Below are 20,236 nucleotides of genomic sequence, written 5' to 3'. Positions count from 1 at the left end.
TATTGGCTCAAAATGCAGTTGAGTCCCTCTTAACTTAGACTTTTATGTATTCCTCACATAATGATGCCCTTTGACAAGGTTCCTTACAGATTTGGCCCAGAAGGAACTTTCTCCTAAATGAGATTATAATTTCTTCCACTTGACCATGAGAGTTATGAAATGAGAGTTATGGAAACTCCCACTTCCCCTACTTCATGGTTAAGAGGAACCTTGGAGTTCAGTGTCATGTCCATACGCTACCAGGTGTTTTTATTATTACTTTTACACTTCTTAATGTTTGTCTTTCTAAGTAAACCATTTTAAGTCCTTTCTGGAAGAAAGCACAGTATAAATAATAAAAGAACAAACAAAATACAATAGTCCAGTCAGGGCCATGCTAGAGATGTAATGACTTAGCAAAGTGTGTTATGTGACACCCCTAAAATCATTTTATCTGAAAGAGAATATATTAGAAACAGGATTCTGGGAAGATCCTTTCTTTCATGGTGTTTATCACTTTTTTTTTTCCATGTCCCTTAAATAGCATTCCAAACCACTTTGGGGAAAGAATATCAAATCTAGAGCAAATGAGCTGATTACTCTCATATGTCTTCTTACTGAGATCTAATTAAAGTTTTGAATCTTGTCCAAAACTGTGCTCTAAAATAAACCAATTTAAATCTACATTTATCAGTCAGGCTTAAAACGGGGGATGGCTTTACCCACTTCACCCATTCGCCAGTGAATAACTATGCTTAATTTGTAGATTCTTATCTGGTTCCACAATTTCTTCCAGGAATACAGCATACCTTATCTTGCTGATTGACAAACACTATACACGTTAGGTCATTCATCAGGAGAAGCCTTCTCAAGGGCCAAGATGCTGTGATTCAATAACAAACCTCCCAGCATCTCAATTTCGCTGAAGATTTTGGCACTGCAAAGAACAAAGCCTTTCAGACCCAGAATGTTCATTATGGGGATCATCATGCTTTTAAATAAATTCCTATAGAGAAGAGGGGAAGGAAGAGGAGGAGTATTTACGCTTCAGTATCTCACTGCCTCGGTCCTATTCAATTTCAGCTTGCCATAGAACCTATACTTTTACTTCTAATTATGTGATTTATTTATCATTTATTTGACAGACATTTATGGAGATGTATCAGGCTCTTTGTAGTCTACAATTTAAGTAGCAAACAAACATGATAACACCACATGAAAATGCAAATAGTAGATGTTATAGAGAGTGGTATTTAAAAACAAACTGGCTCCTGAAAAGGTATATAAAAATGGGGTTCATCCATAGCACTTGCAATTGAGCTGTATTATCTATACTGGTTAGTATACATTAACAATCTATACTGGTTAGTTTACATTTTTATATGATAGATAAAAAGAATTTACTCTGGCCACCACTGATTGCAGATTCTTATCAAATGCCCCCAAATGAGTTATGGATTGGTCACATCCCATAGTGCTGATGTATTTTTAAAGCAGTGAGTGGCTTTATAGCAAACACTATCTAGTATTTTATGTAAATATAAAACCTGTAATTTCTCACAGAGAAGTGTGCATACTGCAACTCTCCCAACCATTCAGTATAATGCAGGTATTCCTTACAAGCTGTGATAAATTCCCACATTCTTACCTGTGAAATGGGCACACAAGGCAGATTTTCTGTGGTGCACAAGCTTCTGGGTAGCTTTTCTTCACCCCTATACAAGAAAACTTTGGCAACGTGTTTATGTGATCCTGTGTGTGTGTGTGTGTGTGTTTTTTATACAATTTGTAAAAGTAAGATAATTTAACCACTCTGGGCTGAGACAGAGGTCTCTTTCCAGCTGGATGTCCACTTAGTTCCACCCAGTGCCGAGGGCTGCTGGAACAGGTTGGACATGCTGGTTTGTTTTGTTTTGTTTTCTCTTTTAAGAGGACCACCCAAACTGCATACATTTCAGGCCCCACAAAAAACCTGCATCCGCCCCTACATGTGGGAACAGAACCCAGTTCACAGGTGTGTTGTCGGATTAAACAGTGAACGCATGCAGAGTAAGCAAGGCCACGGAGGAGGTCAGCATTTTATATAAGGTGCAAACCATGATGCTGTCATATGTTGTCCGGGGTTTAAAACTATTTCCCATGGAAAAGGAATCTGCAGTCCTGGGCAACAAAGACATGCCATGATTTTCTTGGGCTCTAGATATCTTTGAGTCTCTTTAGCTATTACAAATTTTAAACGTTTGTATTTTGTGTGCCTTCAGTACAAAAGACAGAAATATTACTGTACATTAAAACACTTAAATCTATTTCCTCTTCTGACTTCAAAACAAATGAAAAAAAACTTTTGTTGGCTCCTAAAAGTTCGGTGAGCCATAGGTCCTGTGTCTAATGGAAGAGACAGGATGTGCCAATGGGATTAATAAATTTCTCAAGCTGTGGGAAAGAATTAGGATAAAGAAAAGGCAATTATGGTACAGCTTAAATGGGGGCGGGGGCAGTACACAGACTAGAAACAGTCATATAGACAGCAGGAGGCAGTTAGGGTTCAAAATATGCAGTTTAATGGAGGTGGCCACTCAGACACTCTTAGGTGATCATATTTTGAAAGATATTATTGCATAAGGTATTTATTTTTCACTCAGTGTTGCCCGTTTTAGAGTTACATTATTAACGGAATATTTATTTTAGAAAATAAGCTTCGTCCTGCCAATTTGCAAGTTGCTCTAGATGCTAGAGTTTAGAATTTCAGGCAAAGGTCGCTCACAAACTCCTTGGCCTTGGCGCATCAGATAAGTCACAGATGAAAACAAACTCCTTAGGAAAGGTGTGTCTGCAGAGCCTTGTGACTGCGTGCCAGCCACTCTATCTGGCACATTTCTGAACTTTGCAAAATTAATTGTGCTAAAGAGAACACCATCAAACGCGTCCGGCACAGAGAGTAAACATCTTCAAACCACGATTCTGCGCTATAAAACACTCTCCTACTAATTTCATTTGGTGCATTACTCTGGAGGAACACCGAGGCCAAGTGAAACTGCGGAAATAGGAACAATGCACGGAGGAAAAATCTCACCCCATTAAGGGATCCGTTTCTTCTCTGCACAAATAAGCCCACCACGCCTCGGAGGCACGACTAGATGGCTCCAGGATGTTCTCAGAATGCTCCCGCGGGCCCTCATGAGCTGAGAGATCCCTGCACCAAGAAGGAAGGGGTCCTGAGTGTCAGCGCCTCAGCTCACGGCGCAGTTTAGGTAACTCACAAAATCGGGGTGGGGTGGGGGGTGGAATCTAAGCCAACAGACGTGCCTAAGGCAGGAATGGGCGTCCGTGTGCATTTTCGGGGCGACTTCGGTTTCCTCCTCCCTGCAAGGTTTGCATCGCGCAGTGACAGCGGTATGGGAGCCGCGCTGGTTCCCGCAGGGCCGCCTGGGCTGGGCCGGCCTTTCCTGAGGCTTTGCACCGGCAGGGCGGCTGCGCTCTCTCCCGCGGCTCTGTGACCTTGCAAGGCTGGCCGCGCGACCCGAGCCTCAGCAGAGGCACCACCCTGGGCGCCGGGCCCGCGCGCGACCGACCGACCGACCGACCCAGAGGCTCCGACTCACGCGCGACCTCGCGGGCCCGCGCCCGGTGCGCGCCGCAGGGCCGGCGAAGGGGGGGGTGCGGGGGGGGGGGGAGAGTCCGGGGCGCGCGGGGCGGGGCCTGGGCGGGGCCTGGGTGCTGCGCCCCCTGCCAAGCTTCTTGCTGGCGCCGCCTCCGGGCGCGCAGTCCGCGCCGGAGCGTCTCGGCTGTGGCCGCGGCCGTTATCGTCGCCTGGCGCTGCGGTGGCTCTCGGGGGGTTGTGAGAGGGCAGCGGCAGCCCGTCGCCGGTGGCCGCTGGAGCCGACCTGCGCGGGGGACGACGGGGACACCGGAACCGCGGCTGTTGTCGGGCTGGCTGCTTCGCGATTGCAAGTCCCGGGTTGCAGGGTCCGGACTGCCCCCCGGGGCGGCGGCCGGCTGGGATGGCAAGATAGCGGCGCGGGAGCGGTCGGTGAGTGCGGGGGCGCGGCGCGGCAGCCTGGAGCGCGTGCGGGGGAGGGAAGGGGGGGCGCGTCCCCGGCTCTGGGGCCAGCGCTGCTCGGGCTCGCGCCGCCCGTGCCAGCCCAGGGTCAACCCTGCTGCTGCCCGCGTGGGCGCGGACTTGCACCGCGCCGAACTTGTGCGGCGCGAAGGGCAAGTGAGTTCCAAGGCCAGAGGTTACCAGGGGGACGGCAAGGACCTTTTAAGTCCCCATTTGGAGCTGCGACCTGCCAGATGGTATCTTGCCTCTGAACCTCGGCGCCTCAGCAAAGTAGTTCCTGGTCCTTTCTGCTTTTATGGTGCATTTTGACATGACCTGTCTGTATTTCTAGGTGCTTGTGTCACGCAGGCGCTAAACTTACTAAAACCCCAAGTTAAAGTGTAGGCGAGCCAAGTTAGGCTTCGTGATTGGTGGCATTCCTGATGTGTTGTCTAAAAGCACAAAGCTGGGATCGTCAATTCAGAGGCATAGACAACTGCACAGAATGTGTTGTGAGCTTACATGAGAGCCTGAGTAATGTGATTCTGGCCCCTCGTCTTCAGCTGCCAAAACATAAGCCTTTCATTTACACTTGGGTTATCTTCGTAACCGTTTTTGTCTGTGTGTTTAAAGCAATCAGATATCGATAGGACACGTGCGCCATTATTGACTGACATTTATATGGAAATACGTTCTTTGCGTTTACTTTGTGTTCCCTTAAAGTATTTCTTTTTCCAGCAAAACTTTCAGTTTAAAGTTTGTCAACCAATTTGTCTTAAGCTGAATATTTAATTCAACAAAATTTCTTGGAGTCAAGTTGCTGTGACTTATTTAGTCAGGGGTTCAAAAGTGGTGCCCACTTTATACTTAAAGCAGCCCCCAACCGCCCCCCCCCCCCGTGTAAAACTCAAGCAATTGTTTATTGCAACTGATGCTCTCCCCTCCCCTTACACGATTGTTTTGACACCTATCTGAAGTCATAATCCACTAGGAGCAGAGGCTTCTAATCTAAGCCTGGTTGAGGAAAGCAGACCTCAGCATAGCCTGTGCTTTTAAAAACACTAGATTGTGCTCTTTGTGTTTTTCTCAGACTGTTTTGTCTTACAAAAGGTGGAAACTGTTCATTTGGAGGCTTCATTGGAGAATGTTTAAGCTCAGTTTAAATATGAGGTATATTTTCAAGGAGGCCTGAGCAGCTATTTGCTCTCCCAGAGTTGAACTGAGGTATATTTGCTTTGTAATAGGTGAGATCACAAGCCACTCTGCTCTTATTAGTGGAGACTTGGATTCTCTTCTGGGAACTGAGAACTGGGCGCTGTGCTGTTAAACCCAATGAAACTTCTCTGATTTAAAAACAAACAAAAAAACCCTTTTGCTTCTGAAGACTCATTCTTGAGGTCAATGTTAGTATAAATGATCATGTGAAGATATTATTATATTAATGGTGGGATGTCCCTTCATATCGGGAGAAGATTCAATAGTTCCCGAAAGTTCAGAGTAAAAAGCACATCTCTATCCCACCACACACTCACAGCATCTGTAAGAACAGGGCTTCCTGGCTCTTGTCTCTCTCTCTCCAAATGTAGCCAAATGCTTTGCAAACATTGTGCTCTTTTCGTTTTCTGACTGACTGGGATACATTGTCTGCCCTGTTCTGTCAGCTTCTTCCACTCTCAGGCAGAGTCCTAAATCCTGACAGTCTCCATCAGTCTTCTAGGAAAGCTACCTTACTCTCACAGCAGCTGAGAACTCCATTAAGGATGAACCATAATTTATTTAAGTTTCTCTCTCTTGATAGGTATACACATTGTTTCTCATATCTTGCTGTGAAGTTGTTGTAAAGCCGTGTTTGTTTTTTGTTTTTTGTTTTCTTTTCTTTTTCTGATGCTCTTAAGTGGATTTCAGTTATTCTCAGGGCAGGGCCCAAAGACAGCAGTGAGTTGCTTCTTTCACATTGCAGGAAGTGGATGCCTGCTCTGCCCAGTGCACATCCTTAGCTTTTCTGACTCCAGCGTGACCCATAGGGATTTGTGGCATCTTTGCTGTGAAGTGAGAGCTTTGATGGTCAAGACCTAAAGTCATTCCCTTAATGACAGCTTGGGCCCTGTTTCAACAGCAGAATGTAACAAATGTGCAATTATGAGAGTAATCTACCAAGCCAGATGTGGTGCCTTTAATCCCATCACTCAGCAGGCAGGGGCAGGTGGAACTCTGTGAGTTCCAGCATAGGCAACGGAGTTCCAAGTGGGGCTATATAATGAGACCCTATCTTTAAAAAAAAAAAAAAAAAAAAAAAAAATCTCAAGAGTTTAAATGATTTGAATATGCCTTGAAGGCTCATGCCTTTTATTAAATTAACAGAACGGTTTTGTGTTTCAGAAAATTTGCTTGTCACTAGGATAAAATCTATGCTTTCTGTGGTAGATCACCACTTTCTTCTACTTCAATGTGAAGAAATTGCTTTCACACCTTTATAGTTTGGGAAAGGATTATTGCCAACTCTTGGGGGAAGGATGCTTTTAAAAATATTTGTCCTTGGCATCTCTTAGAGTGATTTTTGAAGCAGAATAAATTGTAGAGGTTAAGTAATGCTAATGCTAGCACTTGGGCATGCTGCGTTATGTAGCCTGATGTGACCACATGGGGAGGTTGTATGTTTTGTTTTGTTTTGCTTTTTTCTTCCATAAGCTGTGAGGATCCTTTCAAAAATTTAATTAAAGCCCCATTGACTCTGTTAGTATTTAGGGTGTTGCCTTTTTTCTTTGTTATTTGGGACCTAACATTGTGGTATCAATACAAAAGTGTTAATACTATCCATATTTGTTCTTAATAAGTGGGTGTTTATCAGTCTCCTATTAATATTCCAAGCAATTTTCAGGGGAACTGAGATCCAGATGTGTACAGGATCAACAGACTGGCTATCATGAGTTTCCATCCGAATGGTGGAGAAGAGTGAAAAATCTAGGAAACAGTGAAGATCATATCAGGTAGTGGTAAGGACCAGGGAAACAATGACATAGCATGGCTGAGTTAGAGAGAGCCATGGTGAGGACACTGCCTGAGGGTTGAGGCCGAAGAAGAATCTCTTGGGTAGAAAGGTTGGAGCCGAGGCTGGAATTCTTCAGAAGAAGCAGCATGTGATTTTGGTGAATGGGGAAGTGTAGCTCAGGCAGAGGACACTGTAAGTGCCAGTGCGCTAGGTGACCTAGGGCCACCCCTGTGCTGTGCTGATGGTGGGGGAGAAGGGGAGCCTGCTGGCATGTTCTGGGATTGATGTGCTGCATGTGGTTTAGAGATGTGCAGCAGAAGCGGAGGAGGGAAGATTCCTCCATGGCCTGGTGGCTTCAGGAGTTCAGGGCTAGACTTGCTGTTTCCTGTTGCATGTGCAGCAGAGACCCCACCTGCTGTGGGCTTTACTTGTTGAATTAATGAGCGAGTAAATAAAGAGTTTAAAAAATAATCTGTAGCAGGAATCTTAAATGGACTTATTCATAAGAACAAACCTGGAGCTAGGTATTTGGGGTGAATGCTGGAAGATCAGAGAACCAGAACAAGCCACAGCTACCTCACCTCGCCAGTTCCTCAGCTGATCCTGTTTCCTCAGACTGGAAGCTTCTGAGTCTTCATCCAGAATGGGTCTCAGCTGAACTGTTGCTCAAAAGCCTAAAAGCTTAACCAACCAAATGCTTCTAGTTTCTGGTCTTCACGCCTTACATATCTTTCTGTGTTTGCCATCACTCCCTGGGATTAAAGGCTCACTTCTTGGGATTAAAGGCGTGTGTCACCATGTCTGTCTGTTTCCAATGTGGTCTTGAACTCACAGAGATCCAGAGGGATTTCTGCCTCTGGAATGCTGGGATTAAAGGTGCGTGCTACCACTGCCTATCCTCTATGTTTAATATTGTGGCTGTCCTGTTCTCTGACCCCAGATAAGTTTACTAGGGTGCACAATATTTTGGGGAACACAATACCATCACATTTCCCCTTTTTTGTCTAAAATTTAAAAAAGCTTATAACTAATACAAGAAAAATTATATCCAATTAGTATATACAATATACACAGTCAAGATTACATTAATGATGTCTAGTCCATTAACATTTGACAGATTCAGACAAAAAACTCCATTAATATATAACAATGTCCAGTCCAGTAACATTTGGTAAACTCAAAAAAAATTTCATTACTTATCCTATTTAAAACAAGTAGTTCCTTTTTAAAAGTAGATTCCGTAATCTCCCTTTTTTATCTTATCATATCCATATTCATTGCCCAGTTTTTGGTCAAAATTATTATTATTATTATTTATTATTATTATTATTGGGTTTTGGAGACAGAGTTTTTCTGTGTAACCAGGCTGGCCTCGAACTCACGGAGATTGGCTTGCCTTTACTGGGATTAAAGGTGGGTGCCACCACCATGCAGCATTGGCCACAGTTCTTAGTCAGGAGTCTTGGTTCTGGCCCTTGACCTTACCATGTCTGTTACAGTTAACACACTCTCCAATTGGTGCTTCAAGACAGTTGTACTCCTTCTTCTGCCATGAAATTCAAGTCGGAAATGCTCAAAACAAAACAAAACGAAGCTCTTTTTAGTAAATCATGGTGATTTCCAAGAGAGATTTAGTCCGCATTTTCATTGTTGATTCCAGTGGAGTAGCCATTTACATGGAAATAAGAGTTTCAGACGCCTTTTTGTGTGTGTGTGTGTGTGTGTGTGTGGATGGATATTTAGGTTCTTTGGGCATGCGGCTGACTAATGAGCTGTTCAGAAGTGTGTGTTAGGCTCAGGTACTTTATTCTCACAGGAGGAATGTGTGTGTGCCTGCTCTATTTTGGGAAATAGCAGGAACTTGTGGTATTTCCTCTTCCCAACTCCTAATCTGTTTGCCATTCTAAATATATGTTCCTTTATATTAATTGAAAGCTTGGGAAACGGGTTTGATGCCAAGCAATTGTTGCAGCGATGTAGTAAGAGTCCCGTCTTCCTGCTGATTGACTGTTGGGCCCCTGTTCTGCATCAGGGGTCCTGTAATCTTGCAGAACGGGAGTTTGATCTCTTTAAATTTTCTATTCTGACTGGTTGAGGCCTGATGACTGCAACTTGCTTCCACATAAGATGACTGTGTTTCCCAACTCGGTGTGGTACAGCCTGTACAGACGCTAAGAAGAGAATGGATTCTTAAATGCCTCAGTCTTGAGCACAGTCGCCCTGGTCATCTTCGTGTTTTTCACTTCAGGCGAATAGCCGATGCTGGGGGTGGAGGGAGTGTGAGAAGTTCAGAGGCTTAGCCATTCAAGCACTTTCAAGCAGTTGCTCTGCAGTCCTCTTAGGAGTTGCAGAAGGACAGAGTTTCAGTTGTCTTACATTGTTTTGAGTGATACCACCTATATGTTCCTTCTAGTCACATGTGGCTGCAGCTGCTGCTGGAGGGAACTTAAGTTGGCGCTCGCATGCCTTTTGCTACTTAGTTGGAAGGTGAGGAAAAATGTCTGGTGGGTTTGTTTTGTTTTGTTTTCCCGAATACTTTTGAATGGTGGGAAAATCTTGGCTATTATTAATTCTTTTGGTTTATAAGGCTGAACAAATTGGAATCGGCATACATGTCTCAAGTTGTCTTGTTAAGTGGTAGTATCTTGAAGGGCCACTAGGAGGCGATATTACTTCCTGAAGGTATGTGTGGTTGGGTGCTATGTCTGCTCCCCAAACCCGACTTCTGCAAGGAGTCCCTAGATCGGAGGACAGTGAACATCTGGTGGAAAATAACAAGTGGTGACAGATGTAGTGCTTCCCGCTTCTAATATTAGAAAATGCTAACGGGGCAATTGAGTTGTAATCATGTTGTAGACAGAATTGTGTGGGTTGGTTGAGCTCCAGTTCGGGTAGGATGAAGGTGAGAATCTATTGCCAGAAGTTACATGCCTTTAACCCCTGGGGCCACTTGGAGTGCCACCATAAACATTGAGGCATGATGACAAGATGCCAGCTGTTTCCACACAGCGGATCTGGAGACCCACCACTACACCGTTCTTTATGCCTTTGTATTTATAGCATACATGGGAATAAGGTGAGAACATTCAAGAAACTTCTCCAAAGAAACAGTTAAAGTTGAGAGCATAGATCATCTGACTGGAACTTTGCCCTGTGTTTACTCCTTTAAGGTACCTGGATCATCAGTTTTACTGTAGATTAAAAAAAAAAATGGCTTTAGGGGAGAGCCTATGCAAGATGTAGATAGAGATGAAAATGTAAGCTCTTAGAAAAACATAAAATTAAGGATTCAAACAACCTAGTCACCCTGTGGAACTTGAGAGTCAGAGGGCCCCCAGATCTCCAGGTCAGCTTCTGAGAGTCCCTAAAGGTGTGACAATTTGCCCAGGAACAGCCACTGGCAACTGGCATCCTAACCTGCTTGTACTGACTCTTACCTATAGGATTCTGAGTTCTGTTTAGGGTAGCATCTCCCTGAGGAGTCGACCACTGTCGGGTTCCATGTGTCCTCATCACTGGCATAGTGTCCAACCCACAGCAGGCACCCCTATATTTGTTGAATAAATAAATATGTAAAAGAATTTTGAGCCTGTCGGATTGGTACATTAGCTGTTAAGAGCATTTATACAATTACGAAAGAATATATCATTTCTCGAGTTTCTTGTTTAAAAAAAAAATGAGTATGCTGCTATTAAAACCCAAACCCTAGCAGTATCCAGATTGGCATATGAGACTGCGTCATGTTCCTTTCTGGCTGTGCACTGGATGTTCCTGGAGTCATCCTGTCAATCTGCTAGTACCTGGTACCCTTAACATTTTATCTCTACTGTTTGAAAATGCATATACTCTTAAGGTCAAGCAGTGGCACCTTGAATTGTTTGCCTTTCTTCTAAATGTATCTTATCAGTGATTCCACTGTTTTGAAACCTTATGGCCCAGTCGGAATTTGGCTGTTTGAAATCAAATCTAGCAAATCCTGCCGGCTCTGGAAATTGTCATTTCGTGATGCTCCTGGCGGATGTTTGAGTTGTAACTTTCCAGGAGGGCAATTTTGTATTACTCATCAAAAGCCTCAAAAATGTGCCCTGTCCCTTAGTCAGGCATTTCTACCCCTAGGAATTTAAACCAGGAGGGGTTGGAAGAAAAAAAAAAAAAAAAAAAAAAGAAGAGCATGTGTGTAGAAACCAGCCACAGCCATGGTCTGGCCTCCACAGCCGGTGTGTGGGTGCTCCTGCTGGGAGCCTGGTCTTTCCAACAGGGATCACCAACTTGGTGGGAAGTTCAGTTAGTGGCATGTATCAGGATTAAAATGGGGATTCAGGGGAAGAAGCTGCTGACAGACACTGAAGGCTGCTCCCACACAGTACATATACTAAATATATATACACAATATCTATACTAAAACGCCCCTGTAATTTGCCCAGACTATTTTTGTCACTTTGTGTCTACGAGTTACACACTGGAAACAGCTGAGCTTCCATGCTCAGGAACAGGACGGACTGTGATATTCACATGTAATAGAGGGACAGTGATGTAGGGGGGGTGCATGGTGACATGGACAGATGCTCAGCATTGATCATTTGACAAGCCAGGTGGCAAGGTGACATGGATAGGGCGATCTAAGTTTTTGGTTTGGGAGTATGTGCGTGCGTGAGTATGTGTATGATTAAGTTCATAACACCTCGTAGAAAGATGCCAAGATCACACTCCAGACACTAGGTGGGATCATTTCTGTATGAAGCAACTGTAGCTCCATTGCTCTTTTAACTTCCCCGAATTCCCAGTATCTGAAAGCATGTGGTGCAGTGCAGGGTAGGAGGAAGTCCCATTTCCGTTCCCAGTGCGGTGTGAACATGAGTAAGTTCTGGGTCGGTTTGGCTCCCTGTCGAGGGAGTGAGGATGCCAGCTCTTGGTGCTTACCAGTAGAGAAGGCTTGCTAACCATACCCCAGCCTGACAGGATGACGACCACTAAGTGTCCTCAATACTAGAGAATTTCCAGGTAGAAGAGTTCAATACTAGAGAATTTCCAGGTAGAAGAGTTCAATACTAGAGAATTTCCAGGTAGAATAGTTTTGCTTTATAAATTACATGGGTCACGAAAACCATTCCAGGGCATCCTGACACAAGATTGTTCCTGGTCACTGGGAAATAATTTGAGTTTTTTAAAAGAAAAGCATTTGTTTATTTGTGTTCGAGTATGTGTGTGTGGTGGTGCATACCACAGCGCATGTGCAGAGGAGAGGCCAACTCCCAAGAGACTGCTTTCTCCTTCCACCATGAGGGTTCCAGGGGTCTAATTGAGGTCGTCAGGCCTAGTGGCACTTTTTAAAAAAAAATTGATACATGTTTTTTCCTTCTGTAGTTGTCTTGAGTAGTCCTGCAAGCAATACTTTCTTCAAGGTTAGCTCTGACTCAGTCAGTGGTGGGTGTGTCTGTTTTTGCCAGGCACTGGATAGGCCCCAGTGCCCCGGACACAGGTGCCCTTGCCCTTTGACTGACACACAGGCGTAACCACCGCACTGTGGAGCCGGGAGGGCCACTCAGTGAGTGGTAGTCACTGAAAGAAGGTATCAAACAGCACATCCTGGCCTCCTGGCCTGTCCTTTCCAAAGAAAGCATGCAATGTGACTTTTCAGTGAACACAAACACTGCCATCTGCTCGTTCAACCTGCTGGATGAGCAGCAGTGCCATTATGTCACCTTGTTGACATTTACGGATGACTTATAGTAAACTTAGGTGACAGTTTCTTAAGCTACTCGGCTGAAAACTGCTACTACGTCTTCTGTGAAGGGCACACTTCTGCCACCGTGAGGGAGAGCTCATGCTTTTGTGAAGTCATCTTTTGTAATAAATTTCCTAATAAATCTGGGACGCGTGGGATTTACAGGTGTTCTGAGTGAGCAATTCCAGCATGTGATCTTCCCGTGAGACAAGGACAATTGTGCCCCTACTGGACAGCATGGGAACTGCACTAGCTCTAATGAACGGTGTGCAGACAGTTTTGAACGCTGGTGGCAGTTGTGAACACTATGTGGTTTGTGGATCTGCAGTGTGCACACACACAAGTTCAGTGATGAAGGCAGAGCTTCATTAGTCACAAAGGTCACCCTCATGACATATGCTGGCCTCACATTTCATTTCCCCATACAGCTAAAACTAAAAGAAGAAAATTTCATGAATCGTGGACCTTGTCGTCCTCACGGGAGGTTATAGACATAGCTAGGGGCCTCCAGCGAGGTCAACATTGTATCATATTTCCAGCAATGCCAGCATTTCCCTCGGTCCACTTCACTCCCTGCTCCTCCTCTGGAAACAGAGAAGTTAGCTTGCTTCTGTTGGGGGTGGGGTCACTGTCCACAGTCTCTCCTAGTGAGATGCACAGGGGTTTGTCCTGGCAGGTAGACAGCAGCTGTGCTGTATTGGCACACAGACTCAGACTGGTGGCTGAGTAGGATGTAGCTAAGCCTTTCCCGAAGGCCAGGCTCAAGGAAATTAGAGAGGACTCTTCTAGAAGTTTCCGGCTCACAACAGTCAAAGCCACGAATGCTGTCTTATGTGTCTGTTGGGGTCAGATTCAAATGCTTACAGGACAATAGAGAACTAGGTCTGCCTTTTGTCTTGTGCTTTTGACAGAAGTCATCAAAAGCACTTTTTTTAAAATGAGGTTTTGTTTGTTTGTTTTGTTTTGTTTTGTTTTCCGGTTTTTTGAGACAGGGTTTCTCTGTGTTTTTTTTGAGACAGCGCCTCACCCTGTAGACCAGGCTTGCTTGTCCCCAAGTGCTGGGAAGTGCCGGGATTTGCAGGTTTAAGGCACCTCACCCAGTTTTCCGTGGTCTCCTTAACTCTACAAGAAGACAAGAGTGATGCAGTGTGATTTGGAGGTTAATGCCCTTCCGTTGTCTGTGTGTTAGTCTTGGTCCCCCGGGAGTTCGGATCCCACAGTCCCTTCTGAGCACACACCTAGAGTGACCCGAAGACCTGCCACTAAGTCCACATCTCAAAGTTCCTCTCTAACACCACCACCCCCAGGACCTTGCAGCCAGTCCCAGTGGACCCTTGGGGGACATAAGCCATCAAATCACAGCTTCCAGTAACTTTCAGATTTCTTTCCCGGATCAGAAACGAAAGGCTTTTGGTATAGCTTGTATCATTTTGTTCCATGATTGAGTAATCAGAAAAATACTTGTTCATTTTATTAGTTGCTGTTTCTTCAATGGGAGTTGTTTGTTTTTATTCTACATCTGTACATTTTTAGAAGTTGACCTATCTTTAGGGTGTGGTAGACACACATTAATCCCAGTCCTTGGAGGCAGAGGCAGGTAGATCAGTGGGTCTCTGTGGGTTTGTTTTGCATAGTGAGTTCCAGGCCAGCCAGGGCTGTATACTGAGACTCTGTCTCAAGAATAAAAAAAAAAAAAAAAAAGGTGGAAATATTTTTTAAAAATTACACAGGTAACATACTTTATAAAAATTGAGAAAGCTTGGAAACTAATTCTTTTAAAGTTTCAGTCTCCACCATCAGAGGTAACTCCATATGATATTATATTATAGGTGATAGATTAATTCCTGTGCATATTTATACATTGTATTGGCTAGTTTGATGTCAACTTGACACAAGCTAGAGTTATCAGAGAGGCAGGAGCCTCAGTTGAAAGACCACCACCATAAGATCCAGCTGTAAGGCGTTTTCTTAATTAGTGACCAATTGGGGAGGCCTCAGCCCATTGTGGGTGATGCCATCCCTGGGCTGGGTCGTCCAGGATCCATAAGAAGGCAGGCTGAGTAAGCCCTGGGTAGCAAGCCAGTAAGCAGCACCCCTCCATGGCCTCTGCATCAGCTCCTGCCTCCAGGTCCCTGTGCTGGGTGAGTTCGTGTCCTAACTGCTTCTGATGATGAACTGTTATATAGAACTGTGAGTGAAATAAGCCCTTTCCTCCCCCAGGTTGCTTTTGGTCATGGCATTTCATTGCAGCAATAGTAACCCTAAGATAAACATATATTTAATATCCATGTTTCCAAGCTGTGGTTGGAATATACTTACAGGTTTTTTTTTTGTATTATGACTTAAAAATGTAACTTAATTAACCATTTCCCATGATACATAATTATGCATAGTGTTCCATTTATGAAGTCATTTATTTGGCTTATTTGACATATTTCCTCCATACCTTTTTGTGTGTTTGGTAGTTTTTATAACTGCTGGGGGCCGCAGCACTGAGGAGTTGAGGTGGTCTCTCACTCTGCCCCTTGGGGAGCACCAGGGCAGTAAACGAGATTCACATGATCAGGTATTGATGAGTGGCCTAATGATGGGTTGCTGCTGGGCATGCGGTGAAGGGTAAGGGCTGTGTGGGTGGGTGGCAGAACTTGTGGGAGGTCCCTAGGGGACACTTCTTCTTTGCCTGGGTGATGGGAGAAGACGTGCTGAGCAACTGAGTTCTGACTCAGACCTGAATGATACATAGGACCTCTGGAGAGATCCAGGGAAGGAGGTTCCATGTAGCAGGAATGACGCATACAGGTTCCTGAGGGTGTCCAGGCCTGGTGCGTATGAGGAACAGAAGGAGGCCCCCGGTGGCTGAAAGGAGAGAGGCATGTGTGGAACGGAATGGGGCCTGCCGGGGTCATGGGAGAGAAAGTGGAGTGTGTTTATAAGAGTTGGCCCCAGTTTTAAATCCACAGTGACAGGCTCTGATGGATACTTTTGGATGGTGACCATGGCTGCTCTGTGCAGCATGAGTGTGTGGGGAGCAAGGAGGGAGGCAGGCGCGAGGGCCGCTTCATAGACTGGTGGAGAAGGCAAGAGGCCCCCATGGCTGACTCTAGCAGAGAGAACAGTGGGCAGTGTTCGGTTTCAGAAAGTATGAAGCCATAGCTACCAGGCATGCAGAGCAAGTGGAGGCTCCTGGACAGGAAGGGGTTAATCAAGAGTGCTAGGGTGCTTTTGTTTGCTTTGTTTGGGGGAAGGCTGAGACAGGATCTTGTTGTGTAGTCTTGGTTGAGCTGTACTCACTAAGGGGATCCTCCTGCCTCCCCTCTCCTGGGTGCTGAGGTTGTAGGCATGGACCACCACGCCCGGCCTATGTTTTTTTGCAACCCATTTTTTGGGAAGTGTCTGTACCATTTTTGATAGGGGGAAGATTAAGGAGAACAAGTTGGGGGGGGGGGCTGTGCATCAAGAATCTGTTTGGGTATGAACTCCAAATGTCTGAGACTTGCAAGCAACAAATTGTGCTTACATCTGGAGAGAGGGTTGGCGGGAACTGTATAGACATCTGGGGAAAAGTCAGAATAGTTCAAAAATGAATGCTTGTAGGTTTTGCTTAAATTAACATAAGTTCTTAAATTCATGGGAGTGCTGAAGAGGTGGCCAGAATCCTTACAGAGGTGGGACCTTCGAGAAGCATTCTGGTCTTCTCATAGACAGTGAGAATGTATCCAGTGACTTTCTTTGCAATCCCATCTAATATCCCTTGCAGAAAAATTTCTAGAAATGGCTAGGTTTTTTTTGTTGTTGTTGTTGTTGTTATTGTTTTTGTTTTTTGAGACAGGGTTTGTCTATGTAGTCCTAGATATCCTAGAACTCACTATGTAGACAAGACTGGCCTCAAACTCACAGAGATTCTCCTGCCTCTTGCCTCTGCCTCCCGACAAAGGCATGTGCTGCCATACTCTGGCACTGAACTGAGCAAATAGTGAATACTCAATAAGTGCTCGTCAGAGTTGTCAGATCGATTTGTCATCGTCGCCACGGCCACCACCACCAGCAGCAGCACCATCATCATCGTCAAGTCAAAGGCTAGCTTCCAAGTAAAATTGCATCATAACATGACTCAGAATTCAGACCTTAGAGTCACCATCCATTTCTGGCTTTGGTCTTTACAGGTCATGAGGCTCTAGGCAAGTCACTTAATCCCTTTTGTTTCCCCGTTGAGTAGCACATGAAAGCTACCCCCCCCCCCCAACACACACCTCCAAAGCACTATGAGGGTACCGGAGACTGTCAGAAATACCGTTGGGTTTCAGCTTCTCCACATTTTCCCAGTGGTGGCCGGTGTCATTCTCACTAACCTTGTCTAAACCATCATGTGGGACTGCATCTCACATCACGTTCACAGTTTATTGTCCATTAATGTCCCTCAGTGTTGGAATTGTCTGTTTCTACTTCTGTTGAAGGTAGCCATCTTGCTTTAGTATCTTTGCGCGTTTTGCCCATTTCTGTGTTTTTGTATGTTAAAACTGTCATATTTGTTGCATGACATTTTCCTTAAGGGGGAAAAAAAATCACTGTATCCAGTTTGCTGAGTAAGATGGTTCCGTAAGCTACTTCTGTCAACTGTAGCAGGCTTGTGTGTTAAGGAGCAGGAGCATAGGAGGGTTGGATTTGAGGGAGATGAGCTGGGATCTGATGGACAAGTTGGTATTTGTTGAAGAGACTTGGGAAGGATGTCTTGGGTGGAGCAATGAGAGAAGAAGGCAGAGCCCTGTGCATTTACTGGATTTGAGCCATGGGCAGTGGAAGAAGGGATGGAATAAACACAGGGTTCGGGGATGAAGCTGGTAGGAGATGGCAAAGAACTTATGCCATGTTCAGAATGGGACTTCCTCAAGGCCAGGAAGAGCCATGGAAGATTTCAGCATAAAAGGACTGACTGTGTGCAGTGGAGGAATTGGCTGTGGTCATCTCAGCAAGTGAGGGCGGAGAGGGACTCAGCCCGCCTGACTCTGGACATTTGTCTGATTTCCCTGTGTACCACTGTGGCAGCAAAGTAGACAGGAACTATGATGTCCTTAAAAGCTGCCCTTTCTGCTCGTGTGACCATGTCCTCTCTATAACGCTTCTTGAGACTGGAGTGGGAAAACATTCAGCATGGGATTGGAGATTCTCGGAGCTTAATTACCCACAATCCTTAGGGTGGATGGGACCGTACATAGGGAGTAGCTGGTCCCGGTGAAGAGATGGAGTGAGAACATTTAAAAGAGTAAGGTTTTTGTTGAACTCCACAGGAACAGGCTATTCCCTGAATAGTCTCAAGAAGCTGCATATAAAGGATCTGGGCCTGCATTGTAATATGGCCAAAAAAGGAACGCTATAATAATTTAGATAAGTAATTTTGTGTATTTTATCTGTTGCTATTTTTTAGACTAAAAGTGAACCTTTCCCCAACCTGTATCTGTTCATTTTCCATGTGATACCACTAGCCATTTTCATTTGGACCCTGAGAGTACCAGTGTTAACATTTGTCTTAGTGAATTAACTTATTGCTTTGTTAGTATCTTCATTACCACGTGGCGGATTTGCTGTTTTGTACAGTTTTTCTTCCACAACTTTATTGGCTGGGATTCCTTTATCCAGTACATTAATGAAAAATGTCACAGACACACAAAACTGCCGCTCTCTCTCCCTTTCATCCTGGTTGACATCGTATTAAATAGCACACCGAGTAAGCTGGTCAGCTGGTAAGAGGAGCCTTTAGCTCTGTTTATTCAGACTTGTTATCTGGTTCTCGAACATTATTGGGACATTAGAGAAGATCTCATTCAACCCAAGACACGTTATATCTTTTTCTGCCTCTTGGTGTCCAAGAGTTTGTCAAGTCAGGGGTGTAGCTGGCCACCGTGACCCATTCTGTCTTCCAGATCCCTTTCTAAAGACACCAGGTCAATATTTTCTCAACACTTTCTGCACAGAGTTGGATCCAGGATCAGTACCAGGCTTATGGATCTCCAGGGTGGAGATCCATGCACGCCAGTGCTTAACCCTGATCCTCAGCTTGGTGGAATTTAAAGTCACCTGGACAGCAAACCTCGGGGTGTAGCATGAATCTTAAAGAGTCTTTATTAATAAAACAAACCCAGAGCCAAGTATTGGGGTGAACACCTTAAGATCAGAGAGACAGAACAAGCCACAGCTATCTCACCTTGCCAGTTCCTCAGCTGATCCTGTTTCCTCAGACTGGAAGCCTCTGAGTCCTCATCTAGAATGAATTTCAGCTGAACTGCTGCTCCAAAGCCTGAAACCTTAACCAGCTAAAAGCTAGTTTCTGGTCCTCATGCCTTATATATCTTTCTGTTTTTGCCATCACTCCCTGGGCTCACTTCTTGGGATTAAAGGTGTGTGTCACCATGCCTGTCTGTTTCCAATGTGGCCTCGAACTCACAGAGATCCAGAAGGATTTCTACCTCTGGAATGCTAGGATTAAAGGTGTGAGTGCCACCATTTTCTAGCCTTTGTATCTAGTGGCTGTTCTGTTCTCTGACCCCAGATAAGTTTATTAGGGTGCACAATATTTTGGGGAACAAAATACCACCACATCGGGACCTGTGTAGGAGGTTGTTGCCAGGGAGGTTCAACTGATGGGGCCGACCCACTGTGGGGGGAGGGGGTAGTACCATGCATTGGGGTTCATTCAGGTGGAAGTGAAGATAAAGGGAAGTAGAGCAACCACATTAGCTTTAGGCTAATTAGCGACAGAAGCAGTGTGACCAGCAGCCTCATGTTCCTGCCATGCTGGCTTCCCCACCTTGCTGGCCTGGTTCTCAAACTCAGAGCCAGAATGAACCACCCTTCCTCTGGGCTTCTCCTCAGCTCTTTGTTCACAAACACTTAACGCAATCTGCTTCTTGACCAAAATGACCCTCTCTGAAGGACTTCCGCCAAATGCCAATTATTTCCAAATCCTTGGGTTTTTTTTTCTGTTCCACTCTTATGTCGAAAGTGGGGAGATCCCTCCTTCCTTTCCTCCCCCCCCCCCCCGTTCTTTTGAAAAGCATTTGTAGTCTAAACTGATGCCTATGACTTTGAGGTCTGAGAATAAAGGAGAAACAGTTCTTTGTGGGTAAATGTTTTCAGATACTGACTAAAAACATACTAAAACATTAAGGCACATTTAGGACATTATCTGTGCATTGAAATGCTAATATTAGAACAATTATATTTTAAGAGAAGGGTTTTTTGTTTGTTTGTTTGCCATTTTATTTTAAGGCAGGCTTTTTGCTGGCTCCCTAAGAAGTGTTTTGGCCTAGAAATGTATTTTGTTTGGCTCAAATGGTGTTGCAGTATTTTCCCCCTAAATGGCATTTTGAAATAAGGAGATTTCACTTTTCTTTTTTCTTTTTTCTTCCTTTCTTTCTTTTCTTTCTTTCTTTCTTTTCTTTCTTTCTTTCTTTCTTTCTTTCTTTCTTTCTTTCTTTCTTTCTTTCTTTTCTCCCTCCCTCCCTCCCTC

At 44.7% G+C, this 20,236-nt stretch overlaps 1 protein-coding gene across 1 annotated transcript in view; it reads right to left on the bottom strand.

The window, feature by feature from the left end:
• Positions 1–3,285: 3,285 nt before the first annotated feature.
• The window catches only part of Egflam (EGF like, fibronectin type III and laminin G domains), a 161,784-nt gene continuing 144,833 nt past the window's right edge, over positions 3,286–20,236 (bottom strand). Inside the window, exons 16-17 of the mRNA XM_059276748.1 lie at positions 16,683–16,813; positions 3,286–4,174 (exon numbers count right to left, since the gene is read on the bottom strand). Coding sequence (XP_059132731.1) covers positions 3,286–4,174; positions 16,683–16,813 — 1,020 coding nt within the window. The remainder of the gene's footprint in view (positions 4,175–16,682; positions 16,814–20,236) is intronic.

This window comes from Peromyscus eremicus, chromosome 11 (assembly GCF_949786415.1).
Source record: "Peromyscus eremicus chromosome 11, PerEre_H2_v1, whole genome shotgun sequence".
NCBI lineage: Eukaryota > Metazoa > Chordata > Mammalia > Rodentia > Cricetidae > Peromyscus > Peromyscus eremicus.
This window is presented reverse-complemented; position numbering and strand designations above follow the sequence as displayed.